The following is a 25,199-nucleotide window of genomic DNA, read 5'->3' as shown; positions in this document are numbered from 1 at the left end:
TATCAGACAAATGTCGTGCATTTAATGGGTTGGTTGTCTGATGGGTGTTGATACCCAAGGCGATTGAGTGCGTTACACTGCAATTTGAAATAGCAGAGTATGTTCAAAGGTTAAGTGGAGAGGACTTGTACCCGAAGCGTCACTACGTCGCCCATAGAGTCAATATAATGTAGAAAAAAAGAGGTTTAGATTCTACCATTACAATCCCTACTTCCCTGATACAACTAGACTTAGATAAGTTTGTTAGAAATATTATAATTTTGGATAAGTTTTGTTAAACAATTAAAGTTGTAAGATAAATGTTTACCCTATTTAACTTGCTCTAGCATAACTTAGGTTATATATTTAGAAGATTTAGGCTTTTAAATTTATAGCATTTTGGTGGATATTATCAATAATTATCAATAATCAATAATTTAAACAAATTTTATAAACAGGTTTCAATGGGTTAGGTTATTTTAAAGCAGCTTTTATGCTCTTGCAATGATAAGTTGTACCATAGATGCTTAGGATTGGGTTCCTTTCATGTAAAATATTCCTTGTGGTTATGTATTTTTAATATATTATCTTCATATTAACTAACCTAAATCAAAGAGATATATAAATCCAAGAGGGATAGGGGGTGTAAAACCCCATCCTTCTTAAGAAAACTATTTTATTCTTTTTTGGGAAGTTGCTCTCTTTTCAAATGCTTTCATGATATGCTTTATATATGTCTTGGGGTGGTATATAGGCTAATATCCAATCCATCGACCTTCTGAGACTAGATGCTATGCGCTGAATTGCTATTTCAATCTAATTATCTGCCTTAATAAACAACCTTGAGCTATTCATGATATTACTTACTGCTTGTTCTAACAAACTTTTAAACATTACTTAAAGTTATTTTCTTTATGTGTTGATTTATATTATAAAATATTTTAATTTTGGTTTCCTTAACTGGTGACTCTGCCCCTTGCATCTAGGGAAATGTGTTAAGTCAACAATTTCTAGACTTAGTTGAAAAAATGAAATAGCATTAAACCATCTTAAAACCTTTGTAAAACATTCATAAAAAAGTTATTTTTTAGAAATTAATAACAAGTTTTGTGGTTTGTTTAATGTGTGTTTATTTTATTTTTTATTATAATCGTTTCTTCTCAAATGTTAGCCCTTTTTTTCTTCAGGTAAAGACGACCTTGATTTCCCTGGAGAGGGGCCTGATGCATCAGCTGATAGAGCCGACAGATCTGATCAGCTGTCCAGCTCTAGTATCATCTATCCACAAGTTACATCACAGGTAAATCAGCTCATCAATTATAACAAAATCTAACATATAGATCAATTTTACTAAGTTTCAAACTTTTGACAAACAAAGTGCGATTTATTAATTTTTTAAATACTTAGATTTTAACTGGCAAAAAAGTTATAGCCAAATATTTTCTTTAGTGTCATAATCCGATCTCGGTATTAAAGCATAGTAATTAAATCACCATATTTTGCTACCATATAGTTTTAAATCGTGCAAGCTACTTTCTATTTAAAAATTTTTGAATGGCTATTCATTATGGGCGTTTTAAAAGGGGTTTTATAAAACCATCGCCCAACGGGCCACATCCTACTACAAAATTTGAATGTATCATTGATTTAAATAACACTTTGATTGCAAGATCTTTTCCTTTAAGTCTAAAAGTTTATTTTAAAAAAAACCTACCTCACCCCACTGAAAAATTTGTGTGTATGCCCCTCTGGTTTTCACTGAATTGTTTTATGATCCATTGATAAAACAACCCACGGATAATGGATAAAGAATTCTTATTTATTTACAGAAATTCCCATTAAATTTTGTATTATGTTATAAACATAGGTATTAATTTAGTCCTAGAGTCATAAGAATGTCGTTATCTATAATACAAAGTAGCTTGATGTCTGTCCGTCTATCTGTCCCTTAAGATCTCGGTAACCACTGAACCGATTGGATTCTACTCTTCAGGGAATATACCTACTGGTCCTGTGGTGTTTATGGGCTATTTCCTTGGGGGGTGGGACACCCCCAACACCTCTAAAAACAAAAAAAATCTTTCTTAATTTTTTTCAGGCAGTAATCTAAATTTTTTTTAATTTAGTTTATATTTCAACCATGATTCTTTTAACTAGTGCCATATTAAACCATTGTAATTGTAAAATGTCACAATGTTTTACAATAAGCATCCCCTTAGTCCCTGGTGTAGGAATCATTTATAGGTAGGAGGTATCACGATATAAGACCGAATAGAACAAGAAGCTTCTTGCAACTTTAATTTATTGATAGTAGCGCAGCTACTTTACATATTATATTTTATGTTGAACGTCGTTTTATTGTTATTGCTGATTTTTTGCTTTATACTATACAATGATTTGCTATCTATAATACAAAGTAGAACGATGTCTGTCTGTCTGTTTGTTTGTTTGTACCTAAGGATCTCGCTAACTACTGAATCGATAGGGTTCTCCTTAACAGGGTAGCTTCTCATAGGTCCCGGGAAGGTTCATAACTATATTGGGGAAGGGTACCACCACCTCCCCCAGAGAAATCGACAAAAATAAATAAAATAAAAAAACCGCCCTGAGGACATTTTTGAAATTAGCTAAAAACATAACTAACACCACCTATCGGCAGAAAAAATATTACATGCCCCTAGAGGCCTCTAAGGGCGTAGCCGCTAGTTTATAATATTTTGTTACTTGTTGGAAGTGTGCATTCTCTAAAGTTAATATCTGTTCGTCTGACAATCTTCTTCTTAAGTATTTGTGCTGTTTCTCTAACTTTAGCTTATAGCATCTGAACTGTTCCGAAATGAGGGGATGTTAAACTGTAGATCACATGTAACAACATTAAGAATAGTTTTTCTCGTATTCATTCGAATCCGGTGGATAGGAACCGGTTCTCATCCATACGAAAAAACTATGTCTAGCATCGTATTATATCCAGTTTTCTACGAATATAGAAATGTACAATCACAAGATTAAAACTAGTTTTTTTAGCCGGTGCCTTCGGCACCTCGGGGCTAAATTTAATCTTATGATTGTACATTCTATGTCCGCGGAAAGCCGTTTATAATACGATACGAGAAATAACTAATCTTACATTGTCCATCCGCTATATCACATAATGGAACTGAACAAAGTGTTTTATGACGTCACATGGCTGTTTTTTTAGACACTTTAATATTTGACTGTATTACAGTCTACTGTGCTTTTCTTATGATTATAATTGAAGCTTTACTTTTCTAGTACAAAATTGTCCTTGTTAAAGTATTAATATAAAAGATGAAATGAAAAAAGTTTGTTAATTTCGTAATAAATTATTTCTTAAATTGCATTCTAACAAAGTTTACTCATAAATGAAACAAATATTTAACAAGGATGACAACCAACATCAAAAGAATGCGAGGCAAATCCTAATTCTATTTAACATTTATTTTACCTTGCCCTATAGTCCGAGGAATCATCTTTGATTGAAATATTTTGGATTGAAATATGTATTTTAAAATACACAGGGGTGGGGGTGAAATTGGAGTGTAAATTATGCTGGTATCCAAAGTTTTATCAGCACATTCACTAAATCGATAGCTTATAAACTTTGGGTACTAATATAAAGATTCCTTGCTTTCAACGAGATCTTTTTAAAGGAAACTATACTTCTCAGTACAAAAAAAATATTCTTATAAATTGAAACCAAAATAAATTATGTTTTATATCTCAACCTTTGTAAAAATTTTATTAAATGATTAAAACCACTTAATGAGTTACTTTAATTAAGGTGTGAATAAAATTTTGGGTAATTTCTTTATTTTGTTATTAAGGTAGATATGTACCCTTATACATATTTCATTTAATTTTTAATCAATCAGGTACAATTAGATAAATGTTTGTACATCTCCAATTATGATTAACAAATTTACCCTTACTGTAGTTCTTAAGTAATGTTGAAAAAATTAAGGACACTGCTAGTAAGTACAATTTAATTAGGATTTTATAAAAGTCTTAAATCCAACGAATGTAAACATATATTTATAAATCTTTGGGGACAAGTAAATTTTTCTGTCCACTGTCAACTCCCTCCCTGGTTTATATAACTTTTTCTTTTTGTCTCAAAATGTTTTTTAAATGTTACCCCCGAAGCTTTTCTATAATTGGGGTAGGTCCGTCTGTCCAGAAAGTATAGCTTTTTTCGTTAATTCAGGCATGTTAGAATTGTCCTATCGATTTCAAACTTTGCATGGTGATTCCTGTAGTAGTTGGGTACGATTTAGAAAGCGTTGCAACTCTATAATCATTACCAGAATGTCCGCACGTCCAACAAAGTGCAATAGTTTAAGCGAAGCAATTCTTTAATAAAGTCCTAAAAGTATGTCCATAACATAATCCTGTATCAAAAAGATTTTTAACAAATTTACTGACAATTTTGCTTTGACTCCTATTTATTTATATTCTGATTATTCAGTTCTGACACTATACAAGTGTTAATGTCCGTTTGTCCTACCATTTCAGTGCTTCGCTTTTATGGATGTTGTCATCCTTTTTTTTAAATAAAGGTAGAGGGTGAAAATAAATACTGTATATCATAAATTGAGTTGAAAAGGAAAGTGCCATATATTCAAAGTAATTAATAGAGCTGTATGGAAGAATATGAAAGGAATAATTTTCATTATTATGTTGTATGTCTTCACTTCCGCTCTGTTGCACTTACATTTGAAATATTGATTTCTAGCACGATAAGGCACAATTTTGTATGCAAAGTAACTCTATATTTAATTCCTAAAATGTAAGTATATCAATGTAGAGCATTTAGAGCATTTAGATAATATCAGAACAGATTTATGCTTAAGTTTGGTTTAAATGTTTTACTACTCTATATTTGTTACTGTTGGTATGTCTGACCGTCAGATTTATAAAGTTTTGCTTAATGGATATTGTCATTCTTGTTGCAAATATGAAACACTAGGCGGTTGAAATAATTTCAGGGAGGGAGGGGTCATTGGACTGTAAGTTACACTTGTACCCGAAGGTTTAATAATAAACGCCATCTCCTTCATCTTACTTCAAAACTTTTAGTACTAGTCCCTGGGTACCTTTATTAATCATGATTGGGTGTTAAAACTTTAACATAAAATTTCAATCTACACAAGGAGTAAATTTGTATGGCTAGGCCGGAGATCCGGTTTGGCCGGATATCCGAGAAATTTTAATATCCGGCCGGATACCAGATATTGAAACTATCATAATACCGAATGTCCGGCTGATTTATAATACCTTGATATTCCTGACTAATTTGCCTAAGTAAAGGAAGAACCATTATAATTCGTATCAAGGATAGTAGACAAAATAATGCCACGGTCGTAGCGGTCATGCGTCTTGCGTCTTGCTATTTGATTTACTATTTTTCTCTATAAGATAAAAGCGATGCTTGCTAGATTATATAATTCGCTATAATACAAAGATAAAGTTTTCTCAAATCGCCAAATCTGGGGTCTGAAATTTGCGTCACCCTTCAAACCTGACGCAAGACGCATAACCGCTACCACCGTGCAATTATTTTGTCCACTGTCGGTATCAAGGTAGACAAGGAACCTTTGTCTTGTTTGATAAATTAAACTCAACAAATTATCAGGGATACAGGGATAGGACAATGAATTATAAATATTTCCCCGTCTCTCTCCAATTATGACAAACAAAATGACTTCTATACTAGATTGCAAAATTTTTCAAAACTCATTTCCCTCGAAAATTAAAACCAAACCAATGCCAGAACTTGTTTATACAATTTGGGGGAAGAATCATTTACTGTCCCCTCTCTCTGACAAATTATATATAATACATAATTGGTGTGCTCTAAAATCCGCATAGATATCTATAGTGACAATTAATAATACAGCCTAAATCAATTAGGGATATGATGCTATTGTAATAATGATACTTAATCAAAAATGAGCTTTTTTCGTTAAAAAGAGAGTTTAAAAGTTTTCTTTAATTATTCTTAGTTTGATAAAGTTGTTATTTTTCATGGCTTTTTTTATATTAACAATATTATCCTCTTTTATTGTTTGTCTGGATATTAGAATAAAACACTAGAGGGAGAAAGGCTTATGCAACCTTTCTATTGTGTCATTGAAAATCGACTAATGGTGTCGTTTATATTAACACAGCCAAGTAGCATAAAATATTTTAGAAGCAGACGAAAGAGGTCTTTGATAAAGGAAGGGAGATATTTGTCTTTATATACATCTTTACTTTAGATCTGTTGTCTGTATCTTAAGTTTCCAATAACAACTGAACTGATTAAGTTCTCCATTTCTGGGAAGCTTCACATAGGTCCAGGAGTGGTTTTAAACTTTGAGATGATTTTAGGCCAATACATTTTGCTCTTTCCTGTCCCTTAGTATTTAGAACCCTCGGATGCTAGGGGCGCAGCCACAAGTTGGATATATAATAACATATATATACACCCAACTACTTATACAAATGATGAGGTTATTTCCTTTAACAACAAAATGTTAAGCCTTTTCCTTATTTTGCCTTGTCTTTTCTTTAACTGCGACACTTATGTAAAGGCTTGATGACCGCTGATTGTTAGCGGCTGGCGGCTTTGGGCATGATTTAATTGAACGGATGTTATTGCTAAGTCCTGAAAAAATGCTGTACAGTGTGTTTTACAATTCATGTTAAGTCAAATATACGTAAATATCTAAGGTGAATTCTTAAAAAAACTTTTGCTCCACTAAAATCAGTTTGCCCCACTAAAATTTTAGTGGGGCAAAATTATCCCCTCTAAATTTTTAGTTTGCCTCACTGATTTTAGTGGGGCAAAATGATTTTAGTGGGGCAAATTATTTTAAGAATTCACCACTGGACTGCTATTTGTCCGTTAAAAAATAACCGCGGTTGAAGAGCCATGTTAACAAGTGTCTAATTCATGCTTAGATACAGACACCAAGGATCTTAAAGGATAAGACAATGGATGATAAAATGATATATATTTCCAATGCTGATAAAAAAAAATCACCCTTATTATTGCTTAAAATTGTTGGTTAGAAAGTTTAGACGCTAAAAGTTTATAACCTACCTATCAAGATTTAATAAACCTATAAGATAACAAAATTATAAAACTTTGGGTACCAGTTTAATGTACATTCCAATATCCCTCCCCTCCCTGGACAAAAACACATACACACACAAAAACATAATTTTTCCTACTTATTTTCATGTCTTGGTGTGATGTTTTAACTTCCTTTCATGTCTCTACTTACCTCATTACAGACAGACTTTTAAACACAGAAAAGACAGAAAATAAACAAGGATGACAACATCCATAATAAGGATAACAAAACTCATAGATATAACGATTAAGTTACAGATATGACAGATGAATCAAAGGCTTATTCAAAAAAGATCAACTTCATTTAGCAACTGAGTCAATACATTTTTCCTCATAAAAGTTATAACTTCCTCATAGCATTACAGAGAGATGACGGACTAAGTAATTTAAGAATAGAAACTTAGTTACCAAGATAAATATCTCAAAGATTCACACTAATATCTCTAATAGATGCTGAGTAAATTTTCTTGTCTTACTTAGCCTTTCCAAGAAAGTAAATAGGATACCTAGAAGATGATTAAAGTCCCTCCACAGATTATGACGTCATACGATAAAATAACCAATGAGAGGCCAGCATAAAATTTACCATTGGTCAATTACAGTGTATACTGGCCACTCATTGGCTATTCCATCGCATGATGTCATAATCTTTATTCATCTTCGGATGCTCATTAGGAAAACAAAGTTTCTACAAACGGACATACAGACTCTGTTGTTTAAAATTATAGAGTTGTTCCGTTATATAAAAATGACATTACAAATCAAAAAGATATTTTATATATTTTCATATACAAATTGGAGAAATTAGGTTGAAATTTGATAGAAATTGTATAAAGTCAAATGAGTATATTATTATTATTGAGTATGTTTCTTACATTAAACATTACACCTAATATATTAGCATTTGTTTGGTATACACAACTTATATAAAATTCATATAATATCTATAATTCTACAGAGAGAGAGAGGACAATGGGCTGTTTATTACACTAGTCCCCAAAGTTTTATAATAACATTGCTTATTCGTTGGGGGCATGCGTGAATTTTGATTGGTTGGCTCATTAGGTTGAGTGTAAAAACATTTCAACCACTTATTCAATCTACAAAAAAATCTACTTGTCCCTAATATCTATGGCGGTTGTAAGCTGTAAGAGCAATAGAATTCAGAATTAGACGACATTTGACTTCCATTGTCCTATCCCTGTATTCATAGATCTTCTATGTGAAAGTCTGAACCAATAAGGTTTGCAATTACGAGATTAAAGTTAGTACACTTTATTTCCAATGGTGTTCCATAAATTCCACATATTGTCAATATCAATAAAAGAGATCAACTGAAAATTTATTTCCCATTTGTTCCCTAATTTCCGAAGTAGTACGACAGATAACCCAACTATTGCAAAAGCTATTTTCAGCTACATCATCATTAATTTAAGAATAGATAATAAGACGACTTATTATACATTATGAATTAAAAATTTTGAATTTCAAAATTTAGATTTTTTTTGGGAAGTTTAAAGATTTTTTAGCTAGTAGTAAATATTGAGATGGGATGAGGGTGATACGTACATAATCGGAAACTAAAATGTTTTTTTTTTAAATTTGATATAAAAATATATTTATCGCCCATGATGATCAATTTGTCTTATTAGGAATTTCGAGTCTTAATTCGTATTATAATACACAAGTGACGTTTTTTGGGGAAAAAATCAATTTTCCAAAGAAAAGATTTAAGTTAAGAAATTCAACTATTTTTAGATGACTTTCTTGATGAAATGCATTATCAATTAACCTTTGGTACCAAAATATTAGCGCTTTTTCATTAACTAGTGGTGGTACCCTCCCCTAAAATAGATATAAACCTTCCCGGGACCTATTCGAAGCTACCCTGTTAAGGAGAACCTGACCAGTTCAGCGGTTAGCGAGATCCTTCGGTACAAACAGACAAGCATCCTGTTACTTTATTATAATAACTAGCGGCTTCGCCCCTAGCCTCTAGGGGCTTTGCCCCAAGAGGTGAGTTAAAAAAAATTCATAAAAGGATCAAGGAAATCTTCTGCAAATTTTTTTTTTTTTAAATGGGGGGGATTTTTTTGTTTTTGGGGGGGTTGGGAGTGTCCCACTCCCCAATAAAATAGCTTAAAACCACCACATGACCAATAGGTATATACCCTGAAGAGTAGAATCCAATCGGTTCAGTGGTTACCGAGATCTTAAGGGACAGACGGACAGACAGCAAGCTACTTATACATGTGCGGAATTCAAGACTCACCATTTTAACATGCAGAGTTCAAAGTCAACCAATCAAATATTCAAAAAGTGTATTACCCAGGGAGGTTAAGTGATAGGACAATTGGCGATAAATTTATGTACATCCTCAATGAGGTTAAACAAAATTACCCCTTCTGTAGATTAGAATTATTGGTGAAATAGTTTTGACACTGCTAGTTTTAACCAACAAAACAATATTAGATGAATAAAAGCTCCAGAAGTTTTTAATAGGTCGTGTTTATAAATGTTAGTGTTTTATTAGTTATTTCTCGCATCGTATTATAAACAGCTTTCCGCGGATATAGAATGTACAATCATAAGATTAAAGCCAGTTTTTTAAGCCCCGAGGTGCCGAAGGCACCGGCAAAAAAACTGGTTTTAATCTTTTGATTGTACATTTTTATATTCGTAGAAAGCTGGATATAATACGATGCTAGACATAGTTTTTTCGTATGGATAAGAACCGGTTTCTATCCACCGGATTCGAATGAATACGAGAATAGTTATTTCTCGTATCGTATTATAAACGGCTTTCCGCGGATATAGAATGTACAATTATAAGATTAAAACTAGTTTTTTAGCCCCGAGGTGCCGGAGTTTTTTTAGCCGGTGCCTCCGGCACCTCGGGGCTAAAAAAACTAGTTTTAATCTTATAATTGTACATTTCTATATTCGTAGAAAACTGGATATAATACGATGCTAGACATAGTTTTTTCGTATGGATAAGAACCGGTTTCTATCCAACGGATTCGAATAAATACGAGAAAATAATTTACATTCCAATGTGATTTCCCTCCTTGCCAAACATGGAACCAATTTGTTGACATACAATGGCTATGGTTTGTTTCAATGGTTTGTGTTGACTTTTAGGCTTTTTTAAAAAAACTGTTTAGTTACACCACATTTTCTCTATCAATTATGATTGGTTTGTACAAAATAACTTTGTCAAACTTTTCCAACAATTTTTGTAATCTCCTTTAGGGGTAATTTTGATAATCATAATGAGGTTTGAACATCAGTTGATTGTTCATTGTCTTATCCCTTAAGATCTCATGCTAAGACTAGTTACCTATATCGAGACAAATATATAATAAATTCACAAAATCAGTAACTTTTGTTTTAATAATCAATTTTTAACGATTAAAATCTCAGTAGCTATAATCTAATTCCTGGTAAAAAAAAATATCTCTACCTGGCAGTTTTTTCTCCAAAATTTATGTTGCTAATAATTCCAATATTGTGTGATTATAACTATTTCAATTATTTATTTTTAATGTTATTTTATCTGCAATATCCAGTGTTTTATGTCTATTGTCAGGAATTGGGAGGATTGAGAATCAATATTAATAAGGGATTAGGTTTTGGCCGGATATCCGGCCATTTTTTAAAATCCTGCCTGATACTGGATATTGAAACTATCCGGATACTGGATATCCAGCTGAGATGTATTGCCGGATATCCGGCGTTGGCCAAATGTCCGGCCGAATACCGGTTATCCGGCATTAGAAATCAGCCGGCTATCCGGTCACTTTCAATATCGGGCCGTATACTGGATATGAACACTATCCAGAAACCGGATAATCGGCTGATTTGTAATGCCTTACATCCGGTAATTTGCCGGATATCCGGTGTTTGCCAAATGTCCGGCCGGAATCCGGCATTAGAAATCAGCCGGATATCCAGTATCCGGTATCTGGCAAAAAAAAGGATCCGGCCTAACCCTGTAATAGATACATGCAGCGACTACACCTTAAAAGAGTAATGCTAGATTTCGAACCAAAAGCAAACAACTTCAATAGATACATAACATAAGATTTATAAAGTGGAAAGATTTGAAAATCGTCTCTTTGTTAAAATGAAGACAGCTTATCCCTTACACCCCTGAACTATTGTTTGCAACCATAGGCTGAAATAAATAACATAGCCAACACAATAACCAAAACAAGAATAATTATATCCAGTTGTAGCGCAGAAATAACTAATGTATAAATTAATCTATTATAGGCTAGTATAAATAATAAAACTAACACAAAGGTCTTAAAAATTAGCCATGTGACGTCATAAAAGTTAGGAATTATCCATCTTCATCCCTCATTTTTATAACGTCACATGGCTGATTTTTGAGACTTTTGAGTAAAGCTTATAAACATAGCTGCAAAACTTTCAACTCAATTATGACCTCATAAACTATAGAGAAGTTTTGCTCTACCCGAAAGTGCAACTCTTTATTTGATTAACAAGAATTACTTGTTTTCTAAAGAAATAGGCAGAAAATAATAATAAAACAGCAACTGTTTGCAACCTGACAAGAATGAAATTATTCAGAAAATATTCAACTAAACAATCCTATTATATAAAGTAGTAAGCTTATTAGTCTATAATAAGAGATATAAGTTTTCCGGAATTGTAATGTAGGGAGTAGATTTGAAATCTGCATCAAATTTTAAGGATTTTTTATAAAATTCGTTTTTTGTAAAATTCTTTATCTAAAAGCGGAAATACAAATTAAGTTAATTAATTTTGGCATCTGTGATTGGTGGATTTAAAAAATCTGCGCTCTGATTGGATGTCGTACATCATTCAACCAATTAGAGCGCAGGTAGTTTAAAATCCACCTATCCTATTGGTCAAAATTAATTAACTTAAAATCTATTTTCGCTTTTAGATAAAGAATTTTACAAAAAAACGAATTTTATAAAAAATCCTTAAAATTTGATGCAGATTTCAAATCTACTCCCTACATTAAAATTCCGGAAAACTTATATCTCTTAGTCTATAAGAAGGAACTAGCTAACCACTGAACCGATTTGATTATCAGTTACAGTTAAGGTTTTTAAAGGTTCGGGGAAGTCTCCATCCTCCCAAGAGAAATCGGCCCAAGAAAAAAAAGCCCACCCCCCAGGCTCCAGAAAAAAAAATTTATTTCCTTTTTAAAACTAAAATTCAAAGTAACGGGTCAACTTTCCCACCCCCTATTCCCTCAAGTGTCCCTAGATGCCTCTAAGGGCCTAGCCGCTGGTTTTTATAATAGTAACAGGATGCCTCTATCTCTATGAATCTTTTCTGAATGGCTGAACTGATATGGTTCTCTTGTATCTGTGAAGCTTTATTTATGATTTCCCCCCCCCCCCCAAAAAAAAAAGCTATAATTTCAGAGAACTAAAGTTTGAGATAATAGGTTAAAACGAGGGGTGTTTCTTTACAGTTCCCCTTAAGCTTCTTTAGAATTTACTAGGGATAAATACTTTCTACAGAGATGCTCCGCATTTAAAAAAAAAACAATAATAACAATAATTTGAAATAAAATTGTATATATTATAAGCCAAAGGGTGGAGGCATCTTTTTTCATTGCAATTCTAGTAAACAATGTACAATAAAAGTTCTAGGTCAATTCTCAAGCAAATAATTTTTTCTGAAACAAGGTCTAAATGGTACATTTTTGTGAAGGTTATGTGTACTACTACAAAATAAATCTACAAAATAACTTTTCAGTATTATAAAGGTTTTAGATAATTTAACTTCCAATAAGTCTGAAGAAAATATTTTTTTTTTATTAATTTCAAAGGCAGCTTATTTTACATGCAATAATCATTATCTACAAAATTACCCTTTATGTATACTAAGATAATTGGTGGAGAAGTTTGAACACTGATAGTTTGTACAAATCAATCAAGAATGAATAAAAGTCCCTTATTTCAGAATATTCAGAAACCCCTGAGAATATTATTGGACCAGGCCAAAGAAAATATTGATGTCATAGACTTCAGGAAAAATAGAAGGAATGAGGTAAAAAAGTTTTTTTTAGGGTTATCATATAACCTTGACACTAAAGCATCAGGAACAGGATGTCCTTTAAGATCTCGTAAACAGAGAAACCGACCATTCAACAAATTTCCAGAGTAATAATTTTTTGATAAAACAAGGATGACAACATCCATAAAAGCGAAGATCCGAAATGATATGACAGTGAACATTAACTCTTGTAGAGTGTCAGAACAATACAAAATATTGGTAGGGCAGGTCAACCCCGAGAAAAATATATTCTAATGCACACAATTGTATGAATTTCTAGATTTTTAGAATAATGATTAATAAATGATAATTTTATTTTTAGTATTACGAAGACCACATAAGAAACCCTCGTCAACCCCAGTCTGATCACTTAGAAGAAATTAGGGTAAGTTTGGAAGATTTTAATTCTAAAGATACCAAAAATAATAACCCCTGTTGCAGTATAAGTAGTAAGGAAGGGGTAATTTTGTGGCCCATAAACAGGCTCTGTTTATTATGTACATACGTGACAGAGGTTGATTCTTAAAAAAACTGTTTGAGGCTGGCTAAAATTTGTAAAAAATCCTCGAAAATCTCATAAAAAAATCTACAAAAAAATTAATAAAGTCATAAAACATTAACATTAGATTATGTTTAATTTTTGTAGATTTTTATTGCGATTTTGGAGGATTTTTCACAAAAGTTTTTTAGCAGGCCTCACTAATTTTAGTGAGACAGTGAGCCAAAAAGCTTTTTGAGAATCCATCTCAGGACTTTCATACAAGAGTTTTCTGTCTGTATTAATTAGAATGATGATTACAAAATTCAGCTTCTTAATATGACATAATTTTTATTTTTGACTGTTAAAATTTTAAATATATATTTAAAAAAAAAATTCTTTATCCCTATGCCATATCCTTGGCATATAATGTCTTTATAATATCGTGTGCTCTAATATTATATCCCAAATTTTGACATTTGATTGTCAGCTGCTTTAATAGGCTATTAAAAGATAATGAGAGAGACATAGAAAAAAAATTGCATTTACGCCATAATTCGTTCTTTTTTGATGGGTAGGATCTTAATAAGTTTTTCTTTTCCCTCACTTATGACTCAGTAGATTGATTATTTACTTAGATTTTCTGTAGACTATCTCTTAAGTTTAAAAACTATATTTTTAAGATTTAATTTACAACCTTTTTTACCCCCAAAATGGTTGAATTTCATGCAAAAGAATATGTGATTCACATTTTAATAATAGAGTTGCCTGTTTATTTATAAAACCTCTACTAAAAAAATAGAAGGGGTGTGTCCAGAAATAGCTTAAAACCAAATTGGGTCCTACATGTGTACTGCCTGTAAAGCACAACCTTTTCGGATCAGTGGTTAGCGAGATCTTAAGCGTCAGACAGACAGATGGACTTTTTATTATGGATATTTTTGTAAAATTTTTGTACATTTGTAAAAATAGGAATTTATAGGCCTTTTTACGGCCTAACCTGTGTGTAAATATGTGTATATGTGTGTGTGTGTTTGAGAGTGTGTATAAGCAGTAAAAGAAAAATGCCGCGTTTTTTTGTTGATGAAAATGCATACTTTTTATCAGGGCTCCGCAGCAGAGCATTTTTAAGTGTAGCTCTGTTGCCGCATGTTAATGAATAATGAATTCAGAAAATCACAACGTCTCAAAATTTCGTCGCTCGTATTACAGGAATTACTAAATATAAACCCAAATCTTCGTCTGTTGGAATTTTATTTTTAAGTTGGACGGATAATTGTTTCTAGCAGCCCATCTAGGATAATACATCTATTTGGTATTCTTTAAGCCTTAAGTAAAGGCAATTTTTTTAAACTACAGCCTTTAATATCTGCTGATTTTTTAAACGGCTCTAGATTTTGCTGTGTCATGATACAAAAAGGCGACTAAAATTGCAAACTCAGCTGTAGCTGCCGAGCCATACTCCTCGCTATTTCTCCTTCAAACAACAATTCAACATTCAAAATTTGCCAATTTTTAGATTAAACCGCAAAGAAAAATTTCTTCATGAGGCATTTTAAATCGTTTTTTTTTTCTTCGTAAAAAGTGTGTTCTTCAATTCTTAGGTTCATTTATATTTTTATGTCAGCAAATAAATGTTGATATGTCTTTTCGAAAGTCTATTTGGATGTCAAAAATCAGTAAACAAAAAAGGCCAAAAAGATGTGTCTTTATTCTAGTGATTAATATGTTAGACCATGCTTTTCAATGATTGTATATCATTCCTATTCATAAAAACAAAAATTTTATCATTTATTTTTCTATTCAATAAGAATTGTCTATATTACGATACATGCTTTTTTTTATTTTGGCCCAGAACCGGTTCTAATCCAGCTGATATTAATCGGTTACGAAGCCATACTGGAAATTAACATGCTTGATTCCAAGTTATTCATCCCAACATTGCTCCATACCTTTCTTATTAACCATGGAGGGAGGGGACATTGGGCTGGAAATTACTCAAACGTTTATAAAAAAAAACGTTTTTTGTAATTTTACTGAATTTAGTTCCAAACTAGTAGTATCCAAACGTTTCAACCAATAATTTTAATCTTCAGAAGTGTCAAACTTGTTTATCATCATTGAGAATATCAATTTATCATCCATTGTCTTATCCCTTCGGACCCCTGTACATTAACTCTTCTGCTTCTAATCCCATAAGCAATTTGTGGTATGAAAAAGTGCTAGAACTAGCCAAAAGAGTTTATTATTAATCTCTTTTTCGATGCATCAAATTTGAATAGCAAAGCTGCTTTATACATTCAAGCTTGCAACAAGATGGCTTATATTCCATTTATGCATTTTTAATGTGTAGAATGATAGGCAACCAACCATTTCATTGCATGACCATTTTTGGAAGTCCTATTTAATTATCTTTATTTATATTAATGTATCTCCCAGTGGGTTATTCCAGACTTCCTTAACCTTTTTGGATTGTTCCAAAATATCTTATCCTCCCAGTGAGGCTATAACCGCCTTTCTTTAACTGTTCCATTATATTGAAAGAGAGTGATCATCTTCTTTCACTATTTAAACTATTTCATTATATTTCTATAGAGTGGTCATCATTAGGGTGGGTTCATATCGGAATTAGACAAAGCGGGGATATGCAACAGATAAAATTAACCTTAAAAACATTTCTGACCGAAAAAGAATTTTAAAAAATTGAGTTTTAGAACACGACCACTTAAAAATATAATTCATTACTTATTAGTATGCAAAGACGACATTCAAAAAATTTTTTGAATAAGAACTATGGCTTCATGGTGCTCCCTGAAAAGGCCTTGAGGAGCTGAATCAGGAACTTTTGTCCGTTTCAAAATATCTCGTTCCTAGCCTTAGAAATCACTAAAAAACCAAAAAATTTAAGGTTTATTGAGAATTGTCCAATTTGTAGAGGTTTTTTAGATTTTCTCAGGCTAGGAACGAGATTTTTTGAAACGGACAAAAGTTCCTGACTCAGTTCCTCAAGGCATTTCCAGGGAGCACCATGAAGCCATAGTTCTGATTCAATAAATTTTTGACTCCCATTTACAAATAGCTATATAATTGAATGTCTGGTCGTCAGCGGTTTCAAGACTTAGGATAAATTTCAAATCATCCAGAGGTGTATTATATCTATATAAATTGAGTGCAGATCCCCGCTTTGGCCTCAGAAAAAAAATGTCCAAAATCAACCCACCCTAGTCATCATCGCCCAGCGAGGCTAGTACTACCTTCCTTCAACTTAAATTTAGACTATTCCATTATTCTTTTAGGAATGAGAGATAGATAATCTTCCCCCATCGGGGCTATTCCCACCTTCTTCAAAATTTTAAACTATTCCATTATATTTCTTAGGAGAGAGAGCGGTCATCTTCCCCTAGCGAGGCTATTCCCACCTTCCTCCCTTTCCCAGGAACAGAGCCACCATCCACCCCCTCTAGAAAACAGAAAAGTAAGATTTTTTTATAATTTTGTACAGTAATAAGTTTTTTTATTATGTTATATAAACCTTTAAGAAATGTTTGTTTTTACTACAAAAGTACTTAATGTAAGGATAATTATGTTCTTTATTGTAAAGTATCTATTTTTACTACTACTTATACAACAAAATTACAATGTACTTAATAATTTACATATATATCATCAAGTAAAATACAACATTTATATAAAATCTGATTAGTACTTAGTCAATAGCTTTAAAAACCTACTCTTTATAATTTCTCTTGAAAAGGGCAAATTTTGTATCTGAACAAAATAATTTTCATAAAAGTATATTTTAAAGCTGTACAGGTTTTTGAAATAAACTTAGTTGGTCATTATACAGTAAAAACACACTACCATAATAAAAAAAAATTATGATATTTGAATAACTTTTTGGTTAAAATGATTTTCTGGTCATTAAAAAGCAATAAAGGTTCTTTTAAGTCTAATAATGTATGAAGTATTCTCCATGTTTTATCCTATTTAAAGCGAAGCTTCCATATAATGAGGGTCTGCAGTACGTCCGTACGTCTTTTCGTCTTTCTACTTTTTTTGGTCAGTCCGTTGAGATCTATCTAACCTTTGAACTGATTGAGTTCTCCATTAAAGGGATGATTTTTAAAGGTCCTTGGTAGTTTTTTGCTATTTTAGTTTGAATTTAAAGATGATTTTTTTCTCCCCCAACCTCCCTATTTTACTGCTAGTTTTTACCAACCAATCAAATTTAATAAAAGGTTTTAACGTTTCTAATCCAACGAATGATAGAGCGTCTTTAAAAAGCAGGCCCCTTCCTCCCTAGGTATATATAGACATAAACACGTACACACAGACATCCTATTACTTTTGTATAAGAATTTCAAAATGTTATAGTAGGCTAATAGCTACTCCTTAATTGTATTATTGACATGCCACTAATGGTGTATGGAGTACTCCCCATGTTCAATCTTATTTTGGGATTCTGATAATCATTGAATGAGTTTAGATAGAGGAAATAGAACAATTATCAACTTTAACAGTGAGGTTTATTAAAAGATTATAGTAAAGCAGAGGGTATAATCAAACTATAACAGGGAGGGTATGGGATAGATTATAGTAAATAAAAGTGTATTATTTTGGGTTTTAGATAATCATTGAATGAGTTTAGATAGAGGAAATAGAACAATTATCAACTTTAACAGTGAGTATTGTGCATAGATTTTAGTCAAGCAGTGGGTAACTAACAAACTATAACAGTGAGGGTATGGGATAGATTACAGTAAAGTGAAGTGTGATAGTTTGAATTTTATATCATTAAATGAGTTGCGAGAGGATATGAACAACTAACTTTAGTAGTTATGGTAGTGAATAGATTATAGTAAATTAGAGTGGTATATTAATTGCAATCCAACTTTACATTTTTGGCAAATACTTTTAATAAAAATAGATGCTTCTTGGGGCATTGTAAAGAAGGGGAGGGGGGGTCGGTCAACAACTTTATCTTTTAGATTTATTAAAAAAAACAATAAATAAATTACTGAGGGTAATTTTGTCGAAGGGAGATCCCTCCCAAAAAAGAAAGACTTACTTAAAGACTTACTCCTTCTATTGTTTGCTGCTTTTCTACACTGTACTCAATTTAAGTTCCTAACTGTATAGTTCTTAAAGAACTCTCTGTTGCAATATTTAGTATTGTTAGAAAAGTAACTACTACATAACAAGAGTCTGTCCGTAGTGACGTTAGTATGTCAACAAAAGCCATGTTTTGGAGAGGTTGTGCGACTTTTGAAAGTATAAATATAACATACCAGAAAATCAGTTTTAATTTGTTTTGTTTTTATTAAGGTTTTTGTCTTTTATAGTAGCAAAGCATCTCTCTAATTGATAGCTACACTTCCTTCTGTACTGTCTGTCCTTCCTTCTGTCTGTAATGCAGCTTTTATAGTCAGTCCTCTTTCAAGAATAAAAGATCCTTCATTTCATTATACCAACTATATTTTTCTCTTTTCTCTTTTTTTTCTGTCTCTCTCTCTCTCTCTCTCTATCTATCTATCTCTCTCTCTCTCTCTCTCTCTCTCTCTCTCTCTCTCTCTCTCTCTCTCTCTCTCTCTCTCTCTCTCTCTCTCTCTCTCTCTCCCCTCTCTCTTTCACTCTCTCTTTCTCTCTTTTGTTTCTTCGCTGCTATTGAACTAAATCCTTCTTATTTGTTATTTGAACTAATGATAAAAACTAAAGCAAATTGCAAAATTGATCAACTTTAAAGATGATCTAATTTATAATAATAGTTCGCGGATTTTTGCCATTTAATGTCCTACCACAAACTTATTTTTATTGAACCTTTCTTAATTGTATTTTTGTATGTATTCATATATATGCGCCCCTAGCCTCTAGGGGCTCTGAGTCTGTATTCGAAGAGGCAGAGAGTTGCTAGAAAAAAATCGTAAACCATCCCAGGATTTTAATCTGAAATTAAAATGGCCTAAAACTATTACAGGAGTTATGTTAAGCTCACCTAAAAAAAGATAACTCAATCGGTTCAGTCGCTAATGAGATTCAGACAAAAATCCGTACTACTTTATACAAAAGGATTCTAGGGATCTTTGAGGATAAAACATTCGATGATATAATGATAAACAATATTACCCCTTTTATAGATAAATATAATTGGTGAAAAAATTTTTAATATTTAGACTATGCTATTTTGTCAGAAATCAATAGGGATAAATCAATGGCCGATAAAATGATATACATACATCCCCAATAATGATACACAAAATTACCCCTTCTGTAGTTTACACCTAGTGGTTGAAATTTTTTGACATCTTTTCAGAATTTAATAAAAGTCTCCAAAATTATTGAGCCTACATATAAGAAAGTGGTATAATAAAACTTTGGGGACTAGCGTAATAAAAGAACCCAATATCCCCTCGCTTCCTGATTTTAATAAAAAAAAATATAAAATGTATTCTAAGTCTTATTTTCAACTTAGGAAATGATTTGCTTAAATTTATTATTAAAACATTTCCTTTTTGGAGAATTATAAAGGGAGGGGAAAACAAGAAAAATAATTTTCATACAAGCATAATAAATAAATATAAAAGAATTTTAAATAATTTTAAAAGCGAAGCTTTTCTATAATTAGGGTCGGTCCGTACGTCCGAGACGGATAGCTTTTTTCTTAAATTTAGGCATGTTAGAATTGTCCTATCGATATCAAACTTTGCAGGGTGATTCCTGTAGGAGTTAGGTACGATTTAGAAAGCGTATCAACTCTATGATCATTACCAGAATATCCGTACGTCCATTTTAAATATGTTGATTTTTTACTTTTTTAACAAAAAAAATTTTATGTGATCTAATTATCCGATTGTTCTAATTTTTGGTAAACAAAGTACAATATTATAAGCAAAGCAATTTTATAATCAGATCCTAAAAATGTAAGTATGTCCATAAACATTATCAAGAAGTTTTTCAACAAATCCACTCACAATTTTGCTTTGACTCTTATTCATTTATATTCTGATTATTCCGTTTTTACACTATACAAGTGTTTAATGTCCGTTTGTCCTATCGTTTCAGAGCTTCGCTTTTATGGATGTTGTCATCCTTGTTTTTCTTTTATTTTAAGAAACATAAAACGTGTGTTTTTTTGTTTTAGTATATTTTTAGTTTTTTCTTTCTTTGAAGTTTTGTAATCCTGTCTACAAATTTTCAGGGATCTAAAGGGATAAGACAATGACAAAAAATCGATATACATATGATGATTTACAAGATTACCTATTCTTAAGATTATTTGAGTACACAAAAGAGACAACTTTGGGTACAAATTTTCATGATTTTAAAAGGATAAGACAATGACAATGACAAATAAAAAATTAAATTTGTTGCTTGAAATGTTTGTACACTTCTAGTTTTAATTATTGAATCAAAATAACAAAACAACAAATAAGACAACTTGGTTTTAAAACTTTGGGTACCTCTCGTACTTAACAATATCCCCCACCTCCCTGACAAGTTCTAGGCTAAATACTTCTTAGTAAATTTACAAATTATTACGGTGGCTTCTATATAACTAGCATCTTTCCATCTGTCCGCACTGGATTATGAAGTACACTGGTACCCAAAGTTTTAAAACTCAGTTATCTTAATTTGGTAGCTGGAAAACTTTAGGCACCTTCATAGAATTTTATTGGTTTGTTTTCAACCAATAATTTTAATCTACAGAAGACATAAATGTATTCATCATAATATTTCAATTTATGGTCCATATTCTTATCCCTTGCTATCCCTGCTTATTTTAAGTAATTTTTAAAAATCCTCCAACTAAACAAACTAATAACATCACATTATTCACCCTTATAAAGAACCCAAAATCTACGACCCTTTCATCCCCCCCCCCCCCCCAACCCCTTGCTTCCGACCACCATTAAGCCTTAAACAACAACTTCCATTTATCCACAGCAGAAAAAAAACAAGGATAACATTGTGGACAACAACCATAGAAGCGAAGCTCAACTATAGAAAAAAACGAACATTTTCAAATATTTAGGGACAATGTCATAAGATATTATTAAATGTATGATGTTTTTTTTCATGTAAAAATCATACATATCAATTAAACAAATCATAGAGAAACTTCGCTAAAAACATTGTGCCAAATTATCCTAGGAATCAATAATTAAATGATAATGTTGATAAGGATTTTCTGGTTGTGTTTTTATAAGTATTATGTTAATTATTGCAGGAATTATCATTTAAGATATTCGCAAATTACGAAGCTATCCTTTACAGATGTACAAAGTCACATTATATGTAGAAAAGCTTTGCTTTAAAAAACAGCAACAACCCAATGATAAACCTAAGCAACCCACCACTCCCCTGCTTATCCCCTTTAATATCTCCCCCAAATTCTTTTCCTATTATTTCATCTTCCTGCCTTCCCCTTTATTTACATATCCTTAACTTCCCCATTTTGCTGTTGTTGATGGTTGTTGTGGCGGTTGCTGTGGGGTTAGTGGGGGGGGGATTAAGGTGCGGTAGTTGTTGGGGAGATGGTTAGGGATGGAGGGGGGGGGGAATTTGTTCCCCCAACCACCGCACTCTGGGAACCTCGCGACCTTGGGTTGTTGCGCGAGTTAGTGAGTGACATTAGCGGTGTACACATCAACAGCAGAAAAAACGCGCACGCACACTAAAATCCACCAGTTATATTGTGTTTAACACAAAAATAATCAAAGAACTTAAAATGATGTGGTCTACAGGAAAATAAATCATATTTGTGCTTTTTGTAAATACAAAAAATTGCCTCAAATGCAGAAAAGTTATTATTAATTTTAAGATAATTGACAGATGGACGAAATAAAATTAAATGTTTTGATTTGATTTGGTTTTATGGTGTGTGATTTTCGTGTGAAAATGGTCCAATTTTTGTAATTATGCGTGGAAATTGATTTTAATCGTTTAAAAATGGTGTATTGTTAAGTTTTTTATTATTTTTTAGGAAGCATAGCTTTTCTATGATACATTAATATGTGGTTAATATTTTGGGATTTAAAGATGGCCGCTTATTTTAATTTAAACGCAACCAAAAACATTTTAACAAAATAATTGATTGTGTGCTAAATACCTTTTTATCTATAATACAAAGTAGCTTGATGTCTGTCCGTACCTTAAGATCTCGGTAACCACTAACCGATTGGATTCTACTCTTCAGGGAATATACCTTCTGGTCCTGTGGTGGTTGTAGGCTATTTTCTTGGAGGGTGGGACACCCACAATCCACCCCAAAAATAAAAATATCCCCCCCCCCCTTTTTTTAGGTAGTTAATTCAAAATTAATGGTTGCAGCACCAGAAGTAATAATTTTTTTTAATTACCTCTTAGGGCAAAGCCCCTACAGGCTATGGGCGAAACCGCTAGTATCCTTATAAGAAGCTAAACAACTCTATAAACAGTGCCTTTCCCTCATTCTCTATATCTGCGAAATTGAAGCAGTTTTATAAATATTATTTTTGCTGTGCGTCATATGAACTTTATTATTCTTGTTTGATAAAAAAAATACATTTAATTCTATGCCATTAATGTATAATTTTAGTTTCAAATCAATTGTTACAATTTATTTCCAATAACTAATTGTTATTGTTCTACATTTATTTAGTATTAAACAACTGTTTATAAGAAAAATATATTTATTTGAATATTGACGTTATAAAAAGTAGCTATATAAAGCCGTCTATATTAAATGTATAACAGTTAACTGTTCTTTTAATCTTTGCTTATTTTTACTTTACTGAACTGAATACTGAAAACATATTTAGCTTGGTTTTATGGAAAGTAGTCTGCGGATACGAAAATAAAAAGTTAAAATTTTTGCTTTACAGGCCTTGGTCATCAAAAAAGCAGGAAGGGAGGGGTCATTGGACTGTAAATTATACTGGTACCTAAAGTTATGAAAATACGTTCTTTTTATCGTTGGCTTCAAATCTTTGGGTAATTTTTCGTTGAATCTTGATTGGTTGGTCCAAACTAATAGTGTATAAACTTTTAAACCAATAATTTGAATCTAAAGAAGGGTTAGGATTGCCGCTTATCATTGGGTATGTACTTCTGGATTTACTTGTTAGGAACATATTTCTTTGAAACAAAAATATATATAACAAATATTTTTTAGTAACGGATTAAAACCTGTTTTTATCCAGCGGAAATTAATCGTTTTTAAAAAACTTTGGCCCAACAATTTAAGTTTTGGTTTAGACCATAAAAATAATAAAATCCAAAGTTTTATTAAATCTTTTTTTAAAGGTAATATCTAACTTATTTCAAATTGTCCCTATTAAAATACCTCTTACATTTTAAGGAAAATTTGCTAGTCTATACTTTTAAACATCCGTTTATCTATATATGTATAACTATAATGTATATTTATGTTTGACCAGCAAAAAATTTGCAGATATGAAGACTGTAAGTCAAATATTTCCTAAATCTACAATGATGAAAATTACTCTAACTTCAAGTATTTTTCTATTACATAGGTTGACCTTTTTAGTAGTAAGTCTTATCTTTTAGAGATAGATACATCAAATTTAATTGATATATCTACACGCTACTATATAGTGCCATTTAATTTTTAGTGTTCTCGTGTGTTTTAAAGGGTTAGTTTTTTGATAATTTTTGGGGGGCCTAAAACAATATCATTTATGCAGATTTTAGTGGGGGGGGGGGGGGGGGGGTACAAAACCAACCAAAAGAGACACTGCCCCTTTAGTTTGGATGGCTGGATGACTAAATTGGCCGCCGTCCAAAATGGATCGCACAATCAGCACTATTTAGTTCAACACTATTTAAGTCAGTTTTCGCCATCCTTCTAATTATACAATCTCAGTTCAGTTTTAGTCTGAGCCAGCCTTGAACTTTTCTGTTATTAGTAGGATTTAATATATTTAAAACCACTTTGTCTCACCAATATATATATCTAATGGTTTGTTCTAGAAAAAAAGAAAAGACAAAGAAAATTATTATTGTTTTAATATTTATTGAAAATATACGTATTTTGTTGTTTTTGAAGGTTATTTCATTTTAAAATCATATTTCTAGCATTTCCACTGAATACATGTGTATAGCATGCCTTTTTCGACTAAAATTAAGCAATATAATTTACCTTCACCTCGTAAGGGCGGGATTCTCCATCGATTTAAGTGATCGGCCCGAGATTCGAACCTTTCACCTTCTCGGCGACGAGCGGATGTGCTACGTGTTGAGACATGATCGCGGGTTAAGCAATACAAACCTTCTTTTACAGGAAGCGAAATATTTTCCCTAAGATGAAATATCCCTTCGTGATTTAGAGTACTAAATGCATATTTTGAAGTAGCATCAAACAGAATAAATAATATATAATTTCTAAAAACAAGAATGAGAGCTTACATATACAGCATAACTAAAAAACAGATACTATTTTTTTAAGCTCTTTCTCAAAGTCATTGGCAAAACATTGGGGACTTTTGTTAAGTAACCCCAAAAATATACAGACCTTTTTTCCAATAGTTTTAATATATAATTTGT

At 31.9% G+C, this 25,199-nt stretch overlaps 1 protein-coding gene across 1 annotated transcript in view; it reads left to right on the top strand.

Moving 5' to 3' along the window:
* The window catches only part of LOC145322850 (uncharacterized), a 249,506-nt gene that overhangs the window by 201,577 nt on the left and 22,730 nt on the right, over window positions 1-25,199 (top strand). The window contains exons 3-6 of the mRNA XM_080165171.1: window positions 1,167-1,279; window positions 13,088-13,174; window positions 13,503-13,565; window positions 17,037-17,133. Of these exons, the coding sequence (XP_080021297.1) occupies window positions 1,167-1,279; window positions 13,088-13,174; window positions 13,503-13,565; window positions 17,037-17,133 (360 nt within the window). The remainder of the gene's footprint in view (window positions 1-1,166; window positions 1,280-13,087; window positions 13,175-13,502; window positions 13,566-17,036; window positions 17,134-25,199) is intronic.

The sequence above is a fragment of the Acartia tonsa genome, chromosome 6 (assembly GCF_053477335.1).
Source record: "Acartia tonsa isolate MP-2025a chromosome 6, ASM5347733v1, whole genome shotgun sequence".
Lineage (NCBI taxonomy): Eukaryota > Metazoa > Arthropoda > Copepoda > Calanoida > Acartiidae > Acartia > Acartia tonsa.
Note: the sequence above shows the minus strand (reverse complement) of the source record. Positions and strands in the feature narration are given on the sequence as shown.